Here is a 25086-nt window from a genome sequence, read left to right as displayed (position 1 = left end):
AGGGTAGTTTGTTTGTTTGTTTTGTTTTTAACATGACTTGTTTGGTGGCCTATCTAGAAGTTACTGGGAAGTTATAGATTGTCTTTGGTGGATGAGGAGGGACCGTATTGGGAAAAGTGAGGTGAGGTAGTTACGGAATGCAGTATGTGTTGTAAAGTGGTAATGTATTTATTAATTACACACGCACAGACAACTTCAGACATCCTACCAGAATTTACTGTACTGATCTAACTTTCATATTATATGTCTAGCAAGTGTTGTGAATCAGACATTGTGTAAACATACATCATTTGCATTTAGTGTTGTGCAAATTGACATAATAATCAATTGATGTAACATTTCAGTAACTGCTTATAGAAGTACAGAAATAATTCTCAGGTTTTCTGAAATATTCTGGAATCCTTTTGTGCTTGATATCTCTACTCATAGCCCATTCTTGTTCAAAAGTATCATTCTCCCATGGCTGAGAGTTGCTCTTTGTGTCACTCAAAGTCTGCTTCAGCAGCAATGTTATATGCAAGTTCCAGGGTGGTGGCTTCTTTCTTCTCACCACCACATATGGTTTGGAGCTCCTCTTTGTTCATCTCTTCTTAGAAATGATTCTCACAAACTTTAAGGAAGTTGCTTTAAGGCTGTCTCACCTCTTAGTTCGCTCCTGACAGGAAAAGGAAGTATTTGTTTTGCTGATCAGTATCATGTGAATGTTTGACGGTAGAAAATAAAGCATTCCTCTTTCCTACTGAAAACAGCAAGAAAAATCCTAATTATACAGAGATACAAGTCTAGGAACAAGACAGGAGAGCTTTAAGTTTTCTATCGTTCAGAAGAAGAGTTTCTGCAAACCTCGGGTAGGAAAGGTTCAGTGAGAGTCGTCAGTGGATACTTATGACCTATACGAGTTGTGATTTCAGGATTCTGGCCTAGAGGTCTGCCTTAGTAGGCACGAGGTTACGGAGCTGGAAGCAGCCCTGTGGTGATGCCCTGGCCACCCTCCCCTCTGCAGGGACTCCTTAGGGCAGAAGCGGAGTTGTTAGGTCCAGGAAAACAGCCTGGAGCAAAGGAATCACATAGCAACTTTGGGGGAGGGCTCCTAAGGAATTATTTTTCTTCCATTCTCAGTCTCTGTTATTCCAGAACTGGGATTTCCTTCTGTCTTTATGCAGAATTCAGCACAATTATGCCTTTGACCAAAATTGAAACAAATAGTAAAACATGATCCTTTCCCAACATAAGGAATTGACATATCACACTTATCTCAAAAGCAGGGATGGGCTGTGGAAACACTCGGTGTGAAAATTAATATTTTGAATAGGAATGGAATCTGAATTGGTGATACAAATATTTTTGTTTCTTTCTAGTTACTGATGCTGTTTTCATCTCAAGCTAAATATAATTTTATAAAGTGTTTTTTTTGTTTGTTTGCTTGTTTGTTTGTTTGTTTACAAAAACTTTAGCTTGGATTTTAATACCAGTATAGAAATCACCTTTATCAAATTTGCTACTGGAGTTAGTGGCAGCAACTCTGATTTTAGTAAGTGTAGTTTCTTGATTTGGACTAACTTAGCTGGAAGCCAGACAAATGTCTTTATTTGGCCAAATTCACCTTGATAAAAGCTTACATCAGTAATATAACAGCAGTTAATAACAGCAAAACTCGGCCTGCTAAACCCAATTGTTATTTTGGTTATCTGGCAAAACAGAATGAATGATCTGTACTCAGAAATTGTTATTTGGTTCATTGCCATACTGTCATATATTAACTGTATATATTTATGTAAATACACACATACACATATGTATACCAATGTGCACATATCCATATAAAATATACTCTGTTTCTCCATGCATTTTTGTGGTTGTAACAAGAGGGATTTAACACCAGAGGAGGCTCCCCTGAATCACTACACAGCTCTCCACCAGCCTTCCAAGACCGTAATTCTCAGTTTGCCTTTGCTTTTCTGAAGCTGAGAGTAAGGTGTTCCAAACATTGTTCCCACAATCCTAGCTGATTTAAGAGATAGAGGTAAGTCAATATAATTCTGTAAAGAGGCAAGCAGAGACATTAAACTGTACTTCCTACTGAATTACAAGGTGTATAGATTTCAAAGGTTATATAAGTGATTTGACCTTCAGCCTTGCTTGTGTAACAGAAATAGATACAAAGGAAAAATACAACCATTCGTTGCACCAAAACAAGTTATTAAGACATAAAATGAGGTCTTTTCTGTTCTTTGTCCTTAATGACAAAATCTGTCTGGCAGCTCTGTATGCTACATATTCCATTCTTCTCCCTGATTCTTTCCCTTGAACTTTGGCACTTACTTCATCATTGACGTCTTTTTTCAGGAACATGAACAGCCTTTAGCATGGAAGGTATCTGAATGTGGAATCCTACATACAGTAAGTTTCACCTTAAAAAGAAAAGGTAGGAGATGCTGCTTTATAGATTGTTACTAATGATAAATATTTGTGCTGCCATCTGACTTGTGTTGTAACGAGCTAAGTAAGAAATATTCTGGTTAGAGAGATTAATAGTTTTTTTTCTTGTTGAAACTGGCTTACTTTTCTTTAGGTGGCAACAACATCTGTAGACCCCAGGTTTCTCAGCAAAACTAAATATAAAGATATTCCTGTATAGTTCAAAGTACTCCAGTATTGAAATACTGAAAATCTGAAATCTCAGAGAAACATAGGTATCTACATGTAACAGATTACTGCAGTGTTAAGGTATCACTTAGAAATCTCCTACATCCTTACAAACAAACAACAAAAAAAAGTGGTTTAGTACCAAGCAGTGAGTTTGTGTAATGCTTAATAAGGAACTGGAGGTGGGAATCTAGGTGATTCGTTTGCCAAAGTTTTCAATTCACAAGCCTTAGCCAAAAATACCAAGCAACTTTAATTTAAGTTTGGGGTTATGCAGACTCTTTCAGATCAAGACCTCAAACACATTAATGCAGATCTTGCCATTCCCCAGGTAGCACAGGACTAAGAAGTGCTACCCTGAGTAATGTTGAGGGACTGTTTGGTGCAGAGGTTATTCATACCATGGTCAAAACAGGATGAACTGGTTTGACTAAAGCCATTTGAGAGGCAAGAAGCATCTTGTTTTCTCATTTAGTGCAATTCATTTAACTGTCACTTTGAAGTTAGCCAAGTGTACCTCCTTTTGTGTGGACCTGCTGATGAACAAGGAAGCCTCCTCCATGTTCTGTGGATGCAGACCATTCACAGCCACTATATGGTCTCCATGGTTAAATAAGCATCCCAGTCGGCAAGGACCCGTCCACTGTGAGACACTAACATATATGGAGGACAGACAACAAATGAGTCATAAGGGATATATAATTACCGGTTACTGTTAACAGAACAGAAAACAGGATTGCATTTATGGCACCGCCCTCTGGAAATGACACATGGACTGCGTGACTTTACATCTTGTTGATCTTGGTAGCAAGTTAGACTGATGCTAGCAGCATCACTAGAGAGAGCTGGGGATTCCAGTCTGAAAATGGGGCTAGACTTGGTACTGGTCCATGTATGTGCTGTGCATTTGACCAAAAAAAATTTCCCAAAGCATTTCAAGAGGCTGAAATTAAAACTTATTAGCGTCTGTTATATTTATGGTACAATTGCAAGGATCAGAGATCTGTTGCTCTCCTGACTGAACCTTTATGCTGCAAAATTCTGCTTCTACTCCTACACTGACTGTGTCACTCATTCACACTTGACACTCACCATCGCCCAAGATCCAGGACTTACCATATTTGTCCTGCTGCTTCAGTAAGTTTTAGGTAACTGTTAATATCTGCCAGGGGGACCAAAATATCCAATTCTTGCAGTTGTGTCTTATCTGTAACTTGACTGTGAGAGAAAATATTCGAGATCAGGCACCCTTTTACCACTCTTAAGTGGAATCCAAAGACACATCTGTCTTCTTAGCAACAAGAAAAGGGGGAGGCACTTACCTGAGCAGTATAGACAACTGAACCACTGAAAGTGGTGATGAGTTTTGCCTTCTTTTGAGGAAAGGCTGCTGTGTGGTGCTTTCTGGGAGTTTTACATCTGTGTCTGCTTCCAAGTTGCTTGGACTTGCACTGTTTTCCAGGCTTCTGGGAGGAGAATGGAGCCTGTTGTGTCTACACGTTAGCCTACTGAAAAAGGAATGGTGATAAAAAATGAACTGGTTTACCCATTCCAGACACTCCTGCTGGATCAAGTAGCTGTCAGTGAAGAAAAGAATAACAAGTTCTTGTAGAATATCCAGCGGGCAAAATTATGGCTAGGTAAAATAAACTGTCCTTCTAAAAATGGGCCGTAAATCCTAAAATAAACCTTTTCAGTATTTAAAGACTATTTGTTTAGCCCAAAGCATTCCAGCTAACAACATACTTTTAGAAAGAAATGAGTACAGATTGTTGCCCTTGGCTTTACCACCTTTTGTGGGGATGTAACGCTGTCCTCTGAGGGACTCAGATAGGTTTGAATACTTGGGTTATTTGATAAGGCTTATAATGCCTGTAGTCAACTCTCTTATTCACCTTGAACAAGGTATGGGTTAGTAGCATATTGAATCCAGTGTCAGAGGCTCGTTTGTATAGTGAACTCCTCCAAAAAGACTCCTAAAAATGCAGGTGAACAAATTAATTGTAATAATAATCTGTCTTCTGGGCCTGCATTTCTGACTGCCTCCCACTATGTGAAATAATACCTGTCTGTCTGTAGGTGGCAGGACATAGCCAGCAGCTAATGGACGAACCCTTTGGCTCACTACTGTCATGCAGTTATGACGTAGGCACTTATTTTTATAGCATGCCACACTGTATCGTACTGGTTGTAAAGTTTCCTGGTGACACCACAACTGCAATGCAACATTCAGGTCTTTGTTTCTGACATATTAAATATACTACACCCTCAAAGTACACAGCACCAGACCTTTATTTGGGGAAATGGTAGGAAGGAGTTGACCTCCTAGGGCTAACATTGCATCCTACTGGAAAAACTAGGAGCTAATGCCACAAGTCTTAGGCCTTTTTTAACTAGTTAATACAGTTTTCTTTGCAGGGAGCCTGTCTGAATTGTTGCTGGAACTTGGCCGAGGTATCTGATCACTGTGGTGTGCTGTTGTGTCCTTAAGGCCTAGATTAAGCATCAGTCAACAGATCCTGCTGTGCCTCTTGTCAGAGCCTGTCTAAATGCATGACTTGAAATGTGAGCTTAAATTTCACTGCGATGAGTTTGAACTTCACTCTGGTATTTCCACACCCCTTGAAATTTCTGAACCAAGACAGAAGGAAAAACTCATTCAAACAAGATGCAGTCTTTAAGCACTGTGATATAAATACTATGAACAACAGCTCTAGCTATACCACTTGTAATTTGCAAAGCTTTAATGGAGATGTTTAATGAAGGGTCAAAAAATTTGATTTTCCAAAAGAATGGTCAGGCACTGGAATAGGCTGCTTGGTGAGGTGGTTGAGTCACCATCCCTGGAGGTGTTTAGGAAAGGTTTAGGTATTGTGCTGAGGGACGTGGTTTAGTAGGGAAATATTGGTGGTAGAAGGATAGTTGGACTTGATCTTGGAGGTCTCTACAACCTTGGTGATTCTATGATTCTATGATTTTGTGTTACTTACAGTGACTTCATTGACTCATAAGCATTCTCCTTCACTGGCTGCCTTTGACACGGCTTCTCTTGTACAGGGATATCAGGCTCAGCTATAGGGTCAATCTCCGATATTTCACTATTACACTGTTAAAAACACATAACAATGTTAAGAAATAAATATTCTTGCTCTGTCTACAGAAAAAAAGAATCTCAATTACCTTGTTTTGTTCAGTGTTTGTGCTGTTTAAGACCATTAGTTAGTACAGCTTGGTTTACCTCAAGTAACTCACTTCCCAGAAACTGCAAGCTAGAAATGTGGTTGAAACTTAGAAATTCATGCTGTCTGGTATAATAGGTACTGTCTTTTAGGTTGGAACATAACCAGCTATATTTTCATATGTGACCACTTAAAGTTTGGTAATTTTAAGTTAGGAAAGTCTTTCAATAAGATTATATTATATATGTGTATGTGTATATATATATATATAATTTATTTCATTTAAAGCACTTAAATCATATGATAAAATTAAGTTGTTAATGCCCTTCAGTTATCTGTACAGGCTTTGGAGAGAGGCAGTGACATCTGCAGAAGCCTGCCTGGCTTTATGAGCTTTTCATGACCACTGACTGTATGGGAAACTCTGAGAAATGAACCTCCCAAATTCAGTGCCAGTATTTATTTAAGATTACCAGTATGATTCTTCCTGCTGCCTTCTTTCACACTGAAATGCACACATCAAAATGTTTCCTGGCATTTAAAAATTACTGCTTGGCTTTATGCCACTTACTGATGCTACTGATTTGAAGTAACGCTGAAAATGATGTGGTTAGTGTGTTAGTGTGGTTTTCATTTTTGGTAAAACAAATGTTGATACAATTGACAAAAGTCATTTACAACAGTCAGTCTGAGGGATTTCAACAAAATCAGCAGTATGTTTTGTGAAAATGCCACTTTTTAGCAGAAAGACCCTTTGAATTCAGCATTTTTTTCTTGTACACATTAAAGCTTTATTACCTGCTGCTTTATCTACGTACTTCTGTGGCAAGGTATTAGTTGGCTCCTCATACCAGTTCCTCTTTGGGTCTTTATGTGTGTCTGTCTCCTTGGAGCTGTTAACAAAACAGGACTCAGAACTAACAAACTACCTTTGCTAAAAGACTGCTGGGAGTTTGGTAATAAGGTTCTCCTTCCTTTTCGAGATCTTCGTTTGAATCTGATGACAGATTTTCCTCAGTCTTTCCCAGAGTTTTATCCTGTGAAAAAAATGTTTTCATTTGAACAGGTTCACTTATATGGATTGTTTAACGTGTATTTTGCCATTTCCTAGTGAATGTCCACAGGAAACACATGCACAAATTAGGCAATAGTATTAGTATTTCTCCTAGATAGATTTGTGGTAACTGGGCAGTTGCAATTGACTTCACGTTCAAAACTGTTATTTTGTTTAAAAATCAAGTAGGCTGAATACTATATGTATGATTCTGCATGCTTTTATGTGCTTGTGGGCAAAACTCTTATTCGTCTTAAAGTTCTTACACTAGGAAAAAATCTATGGGAAATCTGAAAGAGGATTGGGAGGTATTTGTCACTTTTAAGCAGTTTTTAAATATTATCAAGTAAAGAATGCATTTGGGACTTCACTGACTAATGGAAAGTTTATTCACTCTCATTTCTAGAACATAGTCGAGGGGGCTGAAGATCTGATACTGAATCCTTTATGTCCTGAATGATATTCTCCCAGGTTCATTAATACCTCAATTATTAAGTCTGCGGCTATTTGGTAAGTCAAGGAGCAATTAATCTTTCCACAAACCTTTCTAAATACAAATCACTCATTTTTATGTTTCCTTGTAATGAAGAGTATAGTACTTAGTATTTTGCTGCTTCCCAATGCAATTCTCCATGCCATGTTTGTGATACAACCATTTTTAATCTTTCTACTTACATCCTTGGTTTCCATAGTAATCATTTTAATAATTGCTAAATATGCCACAGAATATATTACTGTTTTCAAGGTAAAGTAAATTAAACTAATTACTCTCTTTGATGTAAAGAGAAGAAACTGACATTGAATAGAAATTAAAGATGATGAATGTATTTTTGTTCTTTGTTGGTGTAAATGACATAAAAAGCAGCCCACACTGCAGCAGTCAGAACAAACCAATGAATGATCCTTCAAGAAGTGCATAACCAAACTCCTTTGGGAATGAAGACAAGCTCTGTGGTCATGATCTAAAGCCATGAACAAGTTTCCTAGTGATGTTTCAGGGGCTTTGGGTCAATCAAGCACGTTAATGCTTGGGGAAAAGGGGAAGGAGGAGGTGATATTAGGACTTGAGATCCTCCAACTCCTATGAAATCTCAGAGTAGACAGCACTCATCAGCTTCCCAAACTGAGCTTTTGATTGCTGATAGTGGCCTCTTTGGGCAAATGTGTATACTGTCTCTCCACATCATCATCACAGACTACGAGAACAGTGGAAAAGGATAAACAGCAGCACCACTGTGTTTTCCTAAAGAAGTTTGATGACATCTACGTTCCTCTGAATGTTTTACAACCAGAGAAGTTTAGCTAACTTCAGTCTAAAATTATTCTCAGCTGTACAGCTAAATGAGTTCTTTAAGTCTGTCTTGAACCACAGTGTGTACTGGCGTTAGAGAGAAAGTGGGTTATGAGGGAAATTGACTGTAGAAAAAATGTGAATGATACCTGGAAATCATCTGAATAATTGCTAGTTTGGGGCTCCTTGGGGAAAGGGCTAGAAGTTGCACGCTGCCCTGAAATTCTCTTTCAAAAAATCATGTTCATCATGTATTGGTGCCAGACTCTTGACCAGTTTGTCTGGGTGCCTGTCATACAGTGTGATGCAAATTAGGATTCCTTATTTTGATGCATTTTGGATATTAAAAGCTCCATGTGCAAATAGCTAGTACTCAGTTGCTGAGTCAGATGTAGTTTGGTAGCTCGAAAACATGAGTTGAAAGGGAACCAGGTTCTCAAAGCATTCCCGGGTAGCTGGGTCCCTGCCTATGTGACCAAACTTAGCTGACATTGAGAAGCCTGTTTGCATGAGCAGTGGCTTCTGACCAGTTTTCAAGATCAAGGTCTGGATGACAGAACTGCCAATAAAAAGCAAAACTAATCAGACACTAGAAATGAAGAGTCATACTTCCAGCAGGAAGCAAATACAAAGGCTTAATCTGGAAGTCAGCTGTCTGGACATCACTGAGCAGAGAATAGATCCGGAGATGTTAGCGGATGTTAAACTTATGAGTCAAGTGTAATATTTTTATCAAATGCAGAAACATTTTTGCTCCTTGTTAGCTGTATGGCAAGGTTATTTATTATGACACATGCTTAAATAATATAAGCTTCCTGATACTCCCTCTGCTTCAGGCTAAAGAGAACAGGAAAATCCAAATTCCTTATCTTTGAATGCTCCTTGTCAACCTGTCCTACTCTGGCCAGCTACATACAATACGTGCTCTCAGAGTCACTGTGAGTATAAAGGATTAATGAATAAGACAGAAATGACACTTATAGGAAAGAAGCAGAAAGAGAGCCTTGGTATGCATCCAAGAGTGTAGCAGTAGCTCAAGTCAAATTAAGGGCTAACACAATGCATTTCAGAGCTCAGACTCAAAACTGAGTGATTGCACTTTCACAAATTACAGTGCCTCAGCTGAACTATTCTAACAACCCATGGCATTGCAATGTAATTTCAGCTATTTTCACTTCAGTCCACTAAATCAAAGTGTATTATATCATACTTGCTGCCAGCCTGTACAAATAAATGGTGATTGCAGCATGTGATTCGCTGTCCTGTTAGCTGTGATAGCAGAATAGATTCTTTCCCTGTATCTCAGCTCCTCCAGATCATAGTCCAATGCATAAACTGCCAATAAAGATAGGTTTATACTCAACTGCCTAGCTGCACACTGGTGTGATTGTGCTGTCAGTTCTGTTGGCTGCTGTAAAGGCAGTAACCCAGGACAGAGGGTGGCCAACAAGCATCTGAAACTGCTGCAGATCTTTTTGTTCAGGGAACATAGGTCAGAACGCTTTGTTAATAATCCATGGTAGCACTTATCATTCTATCTTTTTAAATAATTCCTGTCAGATATGGAAACTAAATTACTGGAAGCCATATTTATAATGATACAATGTCAGCTTTAAGGTGTACTTCAGTCTGATTTTGTTTTGTAGCTCAATTACTCTGATTCAACTGCTGCTTGCAGAGGCTGCAGAAGGAAGCCTAGAAGAGTGTGGCACAGCTGAGAAATATGACAGGAGGGACAAATCCTCAAGCAGGGCAGCTTCAGAGTAGTCTTTTGTCAAACTTGAGAGAGCTGCCTCAAGGTGCAATCTCTGCTTGGAAACTGAGCAACTGTCCCCAAGAAAAAGTAAACGAAGGGTATTTAAAGCCTATATAAAACGTTCTCAGAAGGTTATTTTCAATGCTAAATGAGGCAACTGACTAGTTACGTTTAAGAAGCCCGTATAATAAAAAGCAAGTCAGTGTGCTGGGAAAGTAGGTGAATAATCTATAGCTGCAGATAGTCTGGTGACATGAGAGCCAGTAATCACTTCTCCAGACTAAGCAAGTCAAGAGCAGTTTTATTTGTTGTGCTCACCAGTCTTTGAAAAACTCCTTGTGGCGAGTTGCTCTGAACATGACGAGGGCCAGGATCTGAACTTGGCCTGTTCTTATCTTCTGAGGCACCATCATCCTGTATACAGAAGAAAAAATGTTGACTCCTAAAGATAAGCTGGAGATGCTTTACCTGCATTCAGCTTCCTCCATCAAGGCTATTTGAGCATGGCTTTTGACTACAGAAACCAGCGCCTCTTTGACAGCTATTAATTCTGACATCAAAGGACTAAGACTTTCTATTTAAATATTGAGAGGGAATATCTGAAAGGCACAGACAGCAAGAAGCGTGGGCTGCAGTGGACAGCAATGGGCTGAACTTCCCCACTAGACTTTAGAGCTCAGAGAGACAAAGAACAGTACAAGCACAGAACAGCAAGGGTGTGGCTAGCAGCTCCTGACACAATCATCACAAGTCTTCTTCAAGATACGTCAGAGCTAATCTGCAGCTACTTTATGCCAACCAACTTTTGCCAGTCAGTTGAGGTGGACAATGGATACCAGTGCTCACTGCACCTGTCATCACCTGTCTTTACTTACAGACAGACTTACAAACCAACATGCCAGTACTGGTCATTTGTGAGGGCTCTCTGATGATGTTAGCATCCTGTTCCTGCTTGGGAACCCCAGTACAGAGCAGTACAGACCACCTGGGCATTCACTGCATGAGCACTGAAGAACTTTTGATTGAAACTACCAACTATATTAATCAAATTTCGTAGCCACCCCTGGCATCAAACTCATTATTAAAGATGGGTAATCCATTTACCTTCAGGTAGCTTTGCCTTCTCAGGGAATCAGTCATATCTATAGAATTTGAGAACAGTGGCATAGAGAAGGACCGACTTTTGACTTCTGAATTTGCAAGATCTTTATTCTAGAGAAAAGATAACAGCAAGGTAAGACAGACAGCTGAAGGGCTGGAGCTTGAGCTGGCAGGGTCTCCAGCTGGTTTGCAGCACTGACAGACTAGATGTGTATTACTTTGTAAAACAGCGTGTAAATAGATCCAAAAAGCACACAGTAAGAATTACACACACATTTTCATCCTGACACATCAAAGGTACAATTCATTGTAGCACAGTGTCAATCATGTCCTAATTTCCATGTGTCTTACTCTTCAAAGAGATGCTTTTGGTGTAAGAACAATCCCCATGCAAACAGACTATGCAATGCCTGCTTAATGCGTAAGCCTGGAATACAGGATTTATATGGAAAATTAATTTCTGATTAACCAAGGCAAGGGACAGGTGACAAGGCCAAAATCAAGACAAGCAAATTCCTTACTTTTGCATGGCTTTCTAACAAGATTACAAATTTCTTTCCTTCTAAAATCAAGTATAGTAACAAGTCACCTGAGGGCAGCATCCACTTCTTTTGGCCTCCCTGATGGAAGATATGGCCGTGACCCAGTCCTCTATTTCCAGCCTGTGGGTTAGAACAATAGAAGTTAACACCTATTCCCAGGTAAAACACAGGGAAAACCCATTTGCTCGCCTACTTCCTCTCATGAGCCTAAAATAGTGCCTCTTGCATGGAAAATCTGCACCATCCCTTCAGGAGATGGATGGAAAAACCTGGCCTCAGAGATGCGTAGCCCTGGCCCAGAAGGTATGGCAAGGCTTTTGTAGAGGAGGTACAATGGTGCTTTCTGCTTCATTCTCTGTGTGTAGTGCTGCTCTGCTGACTCTTGAAAATAGGGCTCAGGAATGCAAGCAGGGTGAGAAACTCATGAAAGCATGTGCTCTGTTCTGTGCTTCAAGTGGGTTTCATTGGATTAATTCTACATCACTTCCTATAGAGCCTGGCTGTGAGAGCAGTGACTTCTGGGCGAAGGCATGGAGCAGAACGCTCAAGTGGCACACAGGTATGTGTTTTGCTTCTGTGCTTATCAGCAATTCACACACCAGGTGCTCTTCTGCCCTAGGGCAGAAAAACCCCACCACACCTGTAGCTGCGAAAGAGAAAAGAAGTGGGAAGCTGCGGTGGAGAAGTGCTGTGCCAAATGTCCTGCCTCACTGAGCCGACCACGTAGGCTGTAGCAATTTCTGCCCTACTGCAGGCTGGATTGCAGTGAGCAGAGCAGCTTGTAGGTATGCCCCAAGCTACTGCTTTTGAGATCAGCCTTCTCTCCCAGCTGGTTCAGCTGTGTGTAACAGCAGGAAATTAACCCAGGCATGGGAAAAGTGCAATAGAAGAGAGCAACTTTCCTTCGAATCATTCAGCTGAGCCACTTTGGCCCAGGTTGCTCAGACACAGGAAGAGGTGGAAGCTGCTGGCCAGAGCTGCAAAGGAGCAGGATAATGCCTTGGGGCAGCAGCCTAGAGCTACATTAGCTTATTTCCAATATCACATTGCATTCACACATCTCTCAGCCTACCTGCTCTTTCCAATGAGATAGTAACATCTATTTTCAGTAGTGATGGATATCACCTCTTCTGGAAAGCATCTGAACATCTTCCTCACCATCACCATTATTTCGGAATTACTTATGCCTGTTTCAACACTTATGATCCTGTTAAGACAACCACATGAAACATTCTTATTCAATTATACATGCATGCAAACATACTATTCTTTGCAGGGTGAGAGGTACCCTGCATCTGTAAGGTGAGAAAGTTTGTGTGTCTGCACCGTTACAAGTGGCATAGTCCATCCTTACTTTTGTATAAGTGTACAAAGCATTATCTTCACAGAAAATATCATCTACTGTAGGAATACAGCCTTTGGGATCACGGAACCAACCTGTCTGCTTTGTAGTTGCGTCACCACAATTGCTCAAATGAACGTATAAAATTTCATCAAAATATTTAGGATTTTAACTCCTTTGTAAATCATACACTGTAAGTTGTACCTTAGGCCTACAAGATCCCAAGGGACTCTTTCATTGTCTTCATAGGATTTGGTCAAGAACCCCAATCAGGAACAAGTGCCTGTATAATTAGTGGTCAATTAAGATGGGTAATAGAATATTTAAATTAAAAAATGATGTATTTCAGTTTTACATACTGATCAACAGCTATGGAGCCTTTCATGTACATTCCTTTTAGGTACTTCAGGATGTAATCGCCCTTGTTGGATTTGGACAGGATGAAATAACGCCTTTTCCAGGAATTCTGCCAAAGAGAAAGCCATTTGTCTCTTGTTAAAACCTAGGATAGCAGAAGTATCTGACGTTTGGTGGGAGATTGCTGGAATATGACTGATCTGTGTTCATGTACCTTGGAGTTGATAAGATGAAGAGGTGGTGACTTGATGAAGAATCCATGCTTGAAAACTTCACCTTCAGGGCAAAATCAAAGAGAAATGAATGGCACCGTTACTCTATTTGTTGCCAATTAATCTCTTAAAAGAAGCTCCTTGAAATTAAAATTGTTGCTAAGCACTTGGTTTCTGAGCTTAAATGACCATAAAGCACATTCAATTAGAGAAGAGAAACGCAAATCAAAGCTATAAAATACAGGACCAGGCCCTGCTTCCTTGATGTCATTGTTACTGCTGACAACTGGCCAAAGATGTCAGCAAAAGATAGAGGTAATATACTGTGTCGAGGGAGGTGGCTTAGAAGATATCATGAAGCTCTGTCTTATTTAAAGTTCTTATTTAACTTCTGGAGTCTGGTCTTACTTAGCTTCCTCATTAGTGAACTGAAAGGCAGTTAATGGCACCCTAATGAAATCTGTAGATGGCATTCAATACGGAAAGGCAAACACCTCAAATGATAGATCATCTTACACTGATCATGATGCAGTAACTGGAAGAAGTCTTACAGGGTAAATATAAGCTAAAAGCTTAGGGTTAAAAATATGTGAATATATTTGTTCACCACCCTACATACCCTGTATGTACAGGGTAGTGTAACATTCATGTTTTCTCACCACTGGTGGATTTCTGATCAACAGCTCAGTTTACTAACACCTGGTGAAAGGAGTGCCAATCTCATTCCATTTTTTAAGCCAGAAGCCCGATACGAGATGTTAACACTTTTAAAGAATCCAGTGACTGAAGAAAGGACAGTCAACCTCCAACAGTCTAGTGCAAGTTCTGGGAAAGATGGTAATATATCAACATCCAAGTTTGGGGAGAGAAACACTCGGTTCTGAGACCCATTTACTACTGACTTCAGTGGAGGTAAGACTTCATTGTTAGTGTCATAGAGCTACTGACATATCTTCCAGTTCCCAATTAATTTTTTAAGGATTTTAATGTTTTTAGAAATGTCAGTCCAATCTGTTTCAGATACAAGAAAGATTCTGTTGTAACGGAAACGCTGCATTTAGGACAGATTTAAGGGAGGGAGTGGAGAGTAGAATTATTACAGTACACTGTTTTCACTATTTAAAACAAAATACTTGGGAGCAGGAGGCAAGAGAGAATAGTATCAAATATTGAAAAGAATGTTTTGCAACCTGATTCAATCTTACTGCTAACAAATCTTAGTAAATGAAATTTTGTACCTTCAGAGTTTTTTCCAGTTCTTGAAGCCATCCTCATTATTTTTTTACTGAGACAGGGAAGTAAAAATGTTGAAGCTAATTCCTTTCATTCTTTCTTGCTTAAACGCGTGGTTGCCTGAGAAAATAACAAATATCTCAGAAATGTTTGTTTTCATAGTCATGGTTAAACTATAGGAAATTAAAGATAGAAAAATTCCCCAAGAAACTACAGATACAACTATAGTTGTTATTCACTTAAATATATTACTATCTATAATAAAATAAGATTGTATGTTATATGCTATAGTGTTGTATTTTATTCTTAAATCATAAATATAAAATGAGGCACTACAAAATTTATTAACTTACATGATTCAGAGGGATGATTTGCTCAGGATGTGAAGAGACCTGCCAACAGAACTGCATTTTGCCCCTTTCTTTGCAGTAGCCTCCCCAGCTGTACCCTAGGAACATTGCATCGCACCTGTTTCTGATGCTGCCTTGGCAGCGAGATAAGCTCTGTGTGCCCTGAAAGTGCAAGAACACAGTGGTGTGCATCTTTCAGAAGGTAAAAAGTGGCTTTAGTTACTTTGACGTGACTCAGACTGGGGGCTTTCAGGCAATACTCTGCTGTAAATGGGAACAACTGTTGCTGGAGAACTCTGTAGAGCATTTCTGCTTATGCTTTTTTTTTTTTTTTAGGGAAATTAGTACAGCTTTGCTTCTTTTGGAGAACTCTTTGTACAACTCTTTGGTTGGTTGTACAGTAGCTGAGACAGACTGTAACAAAATTTAATGCCTAGGTTTTTCATCTATTCCTTACCAAAATAAATAAAAAAGGACAAAAATAATTTCCAAAACTGAAAACGGCTGCACAAAAAGTCAGATGTTTAACGTCAGTAGTAAGGGAACACATCTGGGGTTGCAGTGAGAGGCAAAGTAATGTTCCTTCCAGTGACAAAGTCACTCTGACTGCAAGTGATACAACTCTCAAAGCAGCCTTCCAACAGCTTGTAACAAGATAAAAGTCTCATCTAGGTCTCAGTAAAAGTCAATCTTTCCAGGTGGAAAGATGAGATTACAGCAAACTTTTATCACTGCTGCCTCACTGCATTTTGGAAAAGAAGTTTTATGTCTTGTGTTTAATCATTTTTTCATTTCAGTGGAAGCAACCTATTAAGCACATTATGTTTAATTCAGAACAAACAGTGCCAATTCTGTGATTATACCCCATCAGATTTTTGTATACCTGACATTCAGAGATTTGATGATTTCAACCTTTTGGAAAAGCAACAAGGCACTTCAGTCAAAATGCCAATAAAGTGCTGCAAATGAGTAAGAAGTGCACAAGTATAAACCTTCAAAAATATAATGCCAAGATCAGGAAAACAAAGTGTGTTAATACTTACAGGTGAATGTCTTTCTAGCGTAGAAGGTCTTAGAGAAATGCACCATCAAACATTTCCAGATTTCCTGTATTGTTTTCTGCAGCAAAAGACGACGTGTCCTCGCCCTGCACTGTGACTGCTGACTTATAGCTGGTGTATGAACACAAACACCCTGAAATATGACCCAGAAGGAAATTCCAGTTTCTGCCTGGAGAAGCAAATTAAAGACTGCTCTGGAAGGGGAAATCCAGATTAATATTCACTTACAAACAGTTAAAAAGTACCTGTTTGTGGCAGCCATGAATGTCTCGCAGGAGGAAAAAAGCCTGGAAATACTTTTTATTTTTTTAAACTGGTTTCTAAATAGCCCCTTTCTTTTCCCTGGAGCTGTGCCTGGGAGATCATATTCACTCGTGATTGGGAGAGAAAGTAACATTAAGAACCATAAAAAGATCATGCAGTGCCATAAAATGTTACCAAGTTTAGATTACTAAATAAAAAAAAACACGAAGTAGAATGGGCTTTCTTACCCTACCTACGTCCTAACTGTACTTTTATTGCAGGGTCAATGTCTGTCCTGGTTATAGGTGACTTTCTGCATTCTCTCCAGAGACATCGAGCATATCATTAATGATAATGATTTTCAGCTGTTCAGCTATTCCTTCTAATAACATAAATGCTTTTAGACGAAAAAGATTTTTAAATTTGAATGGGAAATAAACTAAAATGCTCTGCAGCTTATAAGTCACAACTCAGTCATCTGGCATTGCTCAAGTCACACAGGGTCAGGCTTCCTTTCTCTGAACGTGTTCCTGCAGGCTAAATAATATTAATGTTTCTTGGACATGATCTAAAGTAATGCTCCATCTAGCAGAGACATGGGCCCCTACACAAGGGAATTATGTTTTTCTCTCAAAGTTATCTTTCCAAGTTTCTTTCCTTTCTGGCAGCATCTTCATGCATTTTATGCCTGATCTTTGCATACTTCATATACTGGACAAGCCTGGAGGTTGCTTAATATTCAGCCTTTATTTCTTTCCTTCGTTTGTAAATCAGCATATAGAATTGCTGTGCTCCTTTGTTCTCTGTTATCACATTTTTTTTCCAGGAAACCTTTGGTCTACCTGGCGAGATCTCTTAAAACCTGATAATACCTATTTGATTGACGCATTAGAGAGCTTCAGAGCTTCAGATAATATTAGTGTTTTGCCTTTCTTTTTAGAGAGACAGCAACTGCTTCACCTGTTAGTTGGAAATTCCCACGTTGTCCGTATTTACTGTTCATGAGAGTAAATGTACAACAAGATCTGGTAGAGACCCACTCTGTCCATCCTTTTTTTAAGACATCATGTCAAATGGGGCAGGAAACTTTTCCGACTGCTAGAGTAAACTAACCAATGCTAATTGCTTTTATTCCTTGTCACCATCCACAGGGAACCTCACCAGCCACAAGCTGAATCAGGGACTATTTGTGAGGCAGCTACAGAGTGCTGAGATACACACAAACACTGGCAATCGGACAGAGGTATTTAATGATCCATCTTAATTGCAAGCAATTTTGAATGATACTGATGGCCTTTTGCTTCACTTGACAGAAGTTGGTAAAGTCTACATTTTTGCAGTGCTTCTGAGCAAAGATAGATTGGCAATAGTTTTTTAAGTAATTAAAGATTGTTCTCAAACAACTTTTATAAATAAAGAACTGCACAAGAAGCCTGCTCCTTAACTGTTATGCTGTTACATTTCCTGGTATTATTTCATAAACCTCAAATGCTCTGTTTCAGAACCCCTACTTGCTCCCTGCTTGTTCCCAAGGCTTTGTGGCTTCAGAACCACAACGTACCTGAATGAAAGGGTGGTTCAGGTGTCAGGGTAACTTTGTTAGCTTAGTAAAAATCTACCAATGAACTGCAGTGAACTGTAAGAGCTGAATACTGAAAATGTTGAATTGATACATTTCTCATAGTAAAACATTTCTGGTATTTCTCCAGTGCTAGAAAACGGTTTAAGATAGAGCTGTTTGCAGGGACTAGTAAGAACATTTTCATATGTACTGCTAGAGCACCGTACAGAGTAATGTATACACTTTATGCACTGGGCAAGATTAAGGGCTGGCAAATCAGGAGATTTCCATTAAAATCTTTTCAGTGATTCTGGTTTACTCTATGCCTGCTTAACCCAAACAATCAAATGCCAGCTTATACTTCCAAACTACTTTCCATCTGACACAGGAAACCTCATCTTGATAAAGATGCAGAAGACCAACATTCAAGACTGAGAAAAGTTTTGGGATGTATTTTGGTTGGTTTTCACTTCACCAGATCAAATGACAAACAGGCAGATGTTCATAGGAAATTAAAAAAACAGGTCTTTATTGATATTATGCTCAAGACTTCCACAAAACAATAATTTATTTAATTCAAACAATTGTAAATTTGACTTATGAAAAAGATATGCCTCGCTATGCTACATTTCCTGTAAGAAAATATACTTAATAAAGAGGTAACTCGGCATACACCTGTTTGCTTAGATTTAAAAAAAGTAAGAGTACATTAACTAGGAAAGGGGCAAATAACCTATCATTTATCAGTCTAATCAAATCATTAAAATTACTTTTTTGAGCTAGCTATCATATTTAAAAAGAATATAAAAAATAGAAATGTAAGCATCATTGACATAACTCCAAAACACAAAATCAAGACAATATATTAACTAAAGAGGCACTTCTGGTTTCTGAATCAAGTAAGTATTTCTGGTCTTGGTGAAATTTCTCAAGGATAAAAGTTAAATCTAAACGTGCGTTTCTTACTGGAATACATAGTTCTGTTGTTTCAACATTAAATTTTAATGTTTTATAACAAAGTCTAGACATTAACTTTTTCTGGGTTCAAAACTTATGAATCAACATGCAGATGTTCTTACTTCTGCAAGCAGAGAAACTGCACGACTACTGTGTCAGGCTGTTCTCTCAGTTAATTGTCATTTGCAAAAATCTTCATAATGGTATTTTATTAAGGTGTTATCTAGTTAGTTTGCCCACTTTTCGAAAAAACAAAATGAAAATATTTCTGTTTGATACATTTTCATACCATTCATCTGAATCATCTGCAAATAAAATTTACCTTATGCTAGAATGATAACTAAACTGATATCCATATTAAGCACAATGCATCCATTACTCTTCGTTAAGAGTGTTCTAAAATGGAAATAAATTTATTAGACTAAGAAGCACCCTTTTGAATAGCTACAAGTCAGTTAATCTCTGGACATATTTATTGTATGATGGTCTTTGGAAATTTCTAAGGAAGTTACTATTCCATGAGATTGCAGTGGAAGAAAAGATGGAGTTTCATTGATATGTTTTTTTACAGACTTTACAATCTGTTTTTTGGAGTAAACCTTTCTGGGTCAGGTAACTGACTCTCCAAACATCTTCAACACCCTTAAATCAAGACAGCTACACTAAGAGAAATCAAAATTATTTGTAATAGAATCATGGAGTCTATGATTCTATGATTCTAATACAAATTAGAAATTAGCTACAGGATTGATTCACAGCATTTAGGTGGTCTTTAAAATATTGCATACTGTCCATTTGTCAAGTAACCGAGCTTAAACAATACGTAAATCTAGTGTCATTACATTTCTGTTATTAAAAATTGTGTTACTGCAATTTATAATCAAATCTTCACCCCCAAATTTATCCCGATCTCACATTACTGGCTGTATTAAAATATGCTTTCAGAAGTAAAGTTCCTTAGTGAGCATAGAGACTACGCAAGGAATCTGCTTCTTCTCACTGAAGCGTGGATCATCAGACTGTGATTCAAAATTCGTGGCAACCACATAGTTGACCCGTGTGAGGATCTGCATGATCTCAAGTTGTTTTCCATGTTCATTTAGCACAGAGCACAGGGACTGCACAAACCAAGAGCCTCTTCCAGGATTCCTCCAAGAATAATAACCTTACAGAAAAGAGATAAAAAAATGTGTTTTTTTCCCTCTTCCTTCTTAAGACTTTGTGCTGAAGTGTGGAACATCAGAGAGAAATGTACCAGTTTGTGTGAAAGATTCTGGATAAGCAGTAACTGCACACAAAAACTTCAATTCTTATTACTCCTCTCACAAATCTTGTTTCACTGATGAGGAAAATAATGTGTATTACCTCTCCAACCTTCAGCATATTAAGGTACCATTCTCTATTTTTTCATAAAGCATATTTTTGCAAAGGTTCATGCTATAGCCATCCTCTTCTTGCATTTAAATTCAACATAGTTACTAAACTAGCCTATATAAGGCTGGTATCACCTTCCTCTGCCATCTGTAATGCCTGTCCTTTGTCATCTTTTGACAGATTTGGGCTTCCTCCTGTTTCAGCTCATCGTAAAAGCAGTAAATGGAACACGCTGGCCAAACCATTTACCATGTCTTAGCATTTTGTCCATCACTACTGAAGCTGTGATGCATAAGGGCAGAGAAAAAGCCAGTTCTGTAAAAATAACATGTTTTATTGGAGTAACTATTATGGATGAGAAATGTTGATTGGCAACTGAAGATAGGATAAATTTTTAGGCTTCTTGCCTCTACTACTCCCCCCCGTTTTGTTTTTTTTTACCTTGGCACTGTGGAATATGCAAACAGAAAATCTGCTTCTACTGGGATTTTGTATCTAGGATTGGCATCTGTTTCCAGAGTGTCATTTGCAGGTCCAGAGTCAGTTTGTATACCTTCATCAAACTCAGAGCCTCGACATGCCTGAAACAGCAGTGAAGATAAAGAGAACTTGACCAGTAAGGAGAAATGAGGTGTTTCATAAAGTTGTTTTTTTTAAAACATTTTTAAATGAATGTAGTTTTTAGCAGTACTCTGTATGTATAAGAGGCAAGAAAATAGAAAATAAGGCTACTCAGGGAGACTGAAGAATTGAACAGAATGCAGTAATTTGGAGACACAGCCTTTATCCAAAGATACTTGGACAGAATTATTTCTATTGATAATCACATACTGTTTTCAGCTCTGTCTGCACAAGATGGAGGTTATCTCTATGGTCTGAAGTTCATATATTAGCCAGCACAAAGTGTGGTAAAAAAGTGGATGAGGAATATTGCAATATGTTCTTTACATCTAAGAATCCTGCATGTAAAACACTTTTTAAAAGCAAACAAGATAAAAGTCACTTGTATTTAATTTCTCTCCACACTGTTTTTTTCCTCAAAACCTCTACCAAATTCAGCAAGATAACTTTCAGAGCATTTCATGACAAGACAAATGACATAATATGTTTTCCCCACTGCAGCAGAAGGATATAATATTTACCTGAATGAAAAACAATTTGGGTTTGCCTATCAGGCTTTTACATTTGTCTCCTCTGAAGAGTGCAGTCAGGTGTTTGATAGCCATGGGTCCATCGGTGCCATAAATGAGACCTTCTTCCCCGTGGCTTAGAAGGATACAGGCAAAACAAGCAGCATCACTGTGATTCTCTTCAGCAGCTACAAATCAAATACTTTTTAGCCAAAAGGAGGCAACATTTTAAATGGAAAATTATATTTATCAAACACATCTTTCTGAGACTAAATGAAGAGTGGGCCTCTACTGGAAGTCATAAAAAGGAGAAGGTAAAGATAACACGACCCAATTTTTAAGAATGTGATGAACTTGAATAAATGAACATAGAGTTCAGCCCACTTGATTCAACAGGCTGAACTCTTAACTATACGGAATTATTTTAGTAGATTTGTCATCTGCCATGACAACAAAACTATGCACTTCTGAATTTACACTGGAGGAGGAGGAGTTGGGGAATTAAGGCTAATCTGTTCAGAAATTGAATCTTTCTCTAGAGAAAATTCCATTTCGTGGGGCCAAAGCACTCTGTTCTAATCTGACCTGCTCTGTGCAGAGCATTACTTAGGTGACCTCCAGAGGTCCTTTACACAATAAATTACTCTATAATTCTAAATTTTTACCTTGTTTCAGTAGTGTTTTCATATCCTCACAGCTTCGGTCATTGTATGTGTGAACATCAAAACCTAAGCTTCTGAAACTCTTAGAGAGATCTCCAGCATCTTTGTCAGTGCCATTGCGTGTACCCATTCCTATCAGAAAAGAAATAGTACAGTTGATTGCACATTACACAATTTAAAATAATTTATATGTTCAAAGGCAACTTTATGTTCTTAATTTATATACAATGTCATGATTACATTGAATTTAAAACAATCCTCTAACAACATCCTTGGCATTCAGAACAAACTATGAGTCTTGTTTTAATGCAAAATAATGCAAGGTCCAATGTGAACATGTATTTTATGCTGAAAAATGCTGGTTTATCTCCAGCATCTTGCAACATGGGACCTCTGTGGAGAATTCTATCTCCTTTTGGTTATGCAGAGTAACATATGCACAAAGCACTTCAGTTGTTAAAAAAGATTCCCCATGATACCCCCGTAAAGGAAGTTGACGTAAATTCTTTGGAATAAGCACTTCATTTAATTTGTATGCCTAACTTGTAGAGAAAAAAAAAAAAAAAGCCTACAAAGTTGGCTGTATCACAAATACCTGTCTGCTTCAAAACTGTACACAATCTGGAAAGTGCAGCTGACACCAGATTGTGAACAGAGCACAGCTATGGCTATTAGCTTTTGTAGTGCAGCTATAGCTATTAGGTGCAGCTCAGAGACAGAGAAGTTATAACACGGGCTGCAGATACCAAAGTTCAGGTTTTAACAATACAGCCTTAAATTCTAGGACAGAAATCTAGTTGGAAGTTGGCAGAACAAGCTGACTTGCTTTTTGAACCACCTACTGCAGAAGAGCTGCAAAGAGCTACTCTGATGTAAGTTTTAAAGTACAGGAACAAATAGTATGAACAACTACTTAAAGTGAATATGGTCATTAAAATTCCATGTCCTAAAAATAACAGGTTTATTGATTAATGAAAATATAAAAATTCTACAATCTGTAATAAGTGTCATCGAATCAAGGAATGACTTAGGTTGGAAAGGACCTCAGAAGGTCATGTGGTCCGTCCTCCCTTCTCAAGCAGGACAAAGAATGTTACCTGTTTTGTCTTCAAAATTTTTGTTGTTTATAATTATACATTTGCCGACTTTCTTGTAGTTCATATTATACTGGAATGTGGGTGTAACAATTCGGTACTGGTTACTGAGAGAGGACTTTGGCTGTTCTTCTTCTCCATTCTTCTTTTTCCTGTGTGAATCAAATGAAAAAACTGTTAATGACCAGTCACATGCAAGGTGCTTATTTATCTTAACTCATGCCACTGGGGCAGCACTACCTGATGTTTTTATTTCTCTTATGTTTCTCTTCCTTCATATTTCATACAGAGATGTAGAGATATTAACTCATTGCTTAAGTCTCATGATTTCCATGCAGTATTTGGATACACAGATGATGGTAAAATCACCCCTGAGTGAACTGCAGTCAACTGCAATACGTGCAGACCTTGACCAAGTATCAGGCTGGCAGCAGCCTTTTGCAAACTATGGTTCTGGACGTAAAAACTGTTTTAATTTTACTAAGTGATTCATGTAAACCCAGACAGATCTTCCTTAATAACTATTCCAAGGATGATGAGAAGATATATGATTTATCCTATAAACATTCTCCACTAATATAACTGTGCACTGATCTTTCTGCTACACGATGGAGTCTTAGACTGAATTAGAAAAAGATGCTGAGAGACAGCATGGACTCTACCCACCAATTTATTCTAAATTAAATATTATAGAATGAATCCATGACAACCTGCATGCACACCTGAAGTACAAGCATGAGGAACTCAGTAATGCTTGCTTTTAGAGGTGGAATTTTTTGTCCAGCCAAGTGACTTCTGATGTTGATGTGATCTCCACAAGCAGAACTGAAGCCAGGGAAAGCCTTCAAAGGCTCTGATGAAACATTAGAAATATAAGCAAGCTTTGGAGCAGGCCTGCTTAGAAACAATACTTGGGAAAGGGCAGAAGAAGGTATCAGCATCTTGCTTCCAGTAGTACTTATTGCTGCAGTCTGAGAGGAAAACATAACCTATTTTGTCAGCACAACCAACTGTACTATACCATTTCTTTTAAACAAAATTAGATTTGTCCCATAATGTCAATTAAGTACTTTCACTATTCTCACTTCGACATCTTTCTAGAAAATTACCTAAGCTATTTGCTTCACTAATAGTCTTCAGAGATGAGATTGCTGTGGATTGATGAAATGTTGTTTAGGAAATGTACATTCTTATCTTCCTGATTTAACAATTGTTGTCTCTAGCAATTGTTGGAGTCTCCAAGTGTCCTATTTTTTATTACTAAAGGGCAAGACTAACTGGAAACCATAATAAAGCATCTCCAGATGATTCATTATGTTCAAATGCCATGGCAATTCAATTTTAAAACAGTTTCTTCTTATCTTTGAGTGACCTCATGCTCTGTTATAAGTGACCAAATTAAATAGTTGCATCTGGCAGGCTTTCTCTACACTCTTTTTTTACCCATCATCCGACTGTCATCTCCCTTCTTAGAATTCTTTTGGAAACTATGAAACAAGATTTTGAATTGTACCTACTTGAGGATTGTCTTTGATACTCTTAAAGTACAGGGTTTTATTCTGTCAAACCACAAATATTGGTATTCTCTCTACATACTGCTTCTTGAGGGCTCTGAGAGCAATAATTAAATATATGCTTCGCCTCAAGAAAAGATTTTAACCATTTTAAAGAATTATCCACAGCTCCATGATGTTAATATTACATTTGGGTTTCAAAGAGATCATGGATTCTTATTTTAGCCTAAAATTCCCCCTAGTCCAACATCACAAGACAACCCTTTGGAAAAAAGAAAAGAAAAAAAGAAAATTCAAAACAAGAAGTAAGCACTCAGGTCAATGAAGAGACTGATTTCCTCAGTCCATGCCCTATTCAAGTTTCTACAAATTTATCCAGCTTCACCGACTTCCTGAATATGCTGTATGACTAGCAGTGGTTGTTACA

At 38.3% G+C, this 25086-nt stretch overlaps 2 protein-coding genes across 7 annotated transcripts; both read right to left on the bottom strand.

Moving 5' to 3' along the window:
- Positions 1-142: 142 nt before the first annotated feature.
- PLEKHS1 (pleckstrin homology domain containing S1) lies at positions 143-16511 on the bottom strand. Of its 6 annotated transcripts, none has more exons than XM_010714806.3 (17): positions 16370-16511; positions 16107-16257; positions 15067-15225; positions 14719-14833; positions 13483-13544; positions 13271-13377; positions 12642-12776; positions 11617-11689; positions 11031-11138; positions 10245-10340; positions 6755-6862; positions 5637-5752; positions 3969-4151; positions 3763-3864; positions 3164-3299; positions 2323-2411; positions 143-739 (listed from the first exon to the last, which is right to left on the bottom strand). In XM_010714806.3, exons 4-16 carry the CDS (start codon positions 14753-14755, stop codon positions 2343-2345), a joined length of 1332 nt encoding a protein of 443 aa, XP_010713108.1. In that variant the 5' UTR covers positions 14756-14833; positions 15067-15225; positions 16107-16257; positions 16370-16511; the 3' UTR covers positions 143-739; positions 2323-2342. The 6 variants fall into 6 exon arrangements, with proteins under 6 accessions (XP_010713108.1, XP_010713103.1, XP_010713107.1 ...); XM_010714801.3 differs by having other exon boundaries at positions 144-739; positions 3969-4154; XM_010714805.3 differs by having other exon boundaries at positions 144-736; positions 3969-4154.
- Positions 16512-18429: 1918 nt separating this feature from the next.
- Positions 18430-24592, bottom strand: CASP7 (caspase 7). Its single transcript, XM_019617978.2, has 6 exons — positions 24589-24592; positions 23149-23319; positions 22055-22183; positions 21402-21577; positions 20703-20840; positions 18430-20051 (listed from the first exon to the last, which is right to left on the bottom strand). The coding sequence occupies exons 1-6, from the start codon at positions 24590-24592 to the stop codon at positions 19827-19829; spliced, it is 843 nt and encodes a 280-aa protein (XP_019473523.1). The 3' UTR covers positions 18430-19826.
- Positions 24593-25086: the final 494 nt, after the last annotated feature.

Source organism: Meleagris gallopavo, chromosome 8, assembly GCF_000146605.3.
Source record: "Meleagris gallopavo isolate NT-WF06-2002-E0010 breed Aviagen turkey brand Nicholas breeding stock chromosome 8, Turkey_5.1, whole genome shotgun sequence".
NCBI classification, from domain to species: Eukaryota; Metazoa; Chordata; class Aves; order Galliformes; family Phasianidae; genus Meleagris; species Meleagris gallopavo.
The sequence above is the reverse complement of the archived record's forward strand: the minus strand, read 5'-3'. Positions and strand labels throughout refer to the sequence as shown.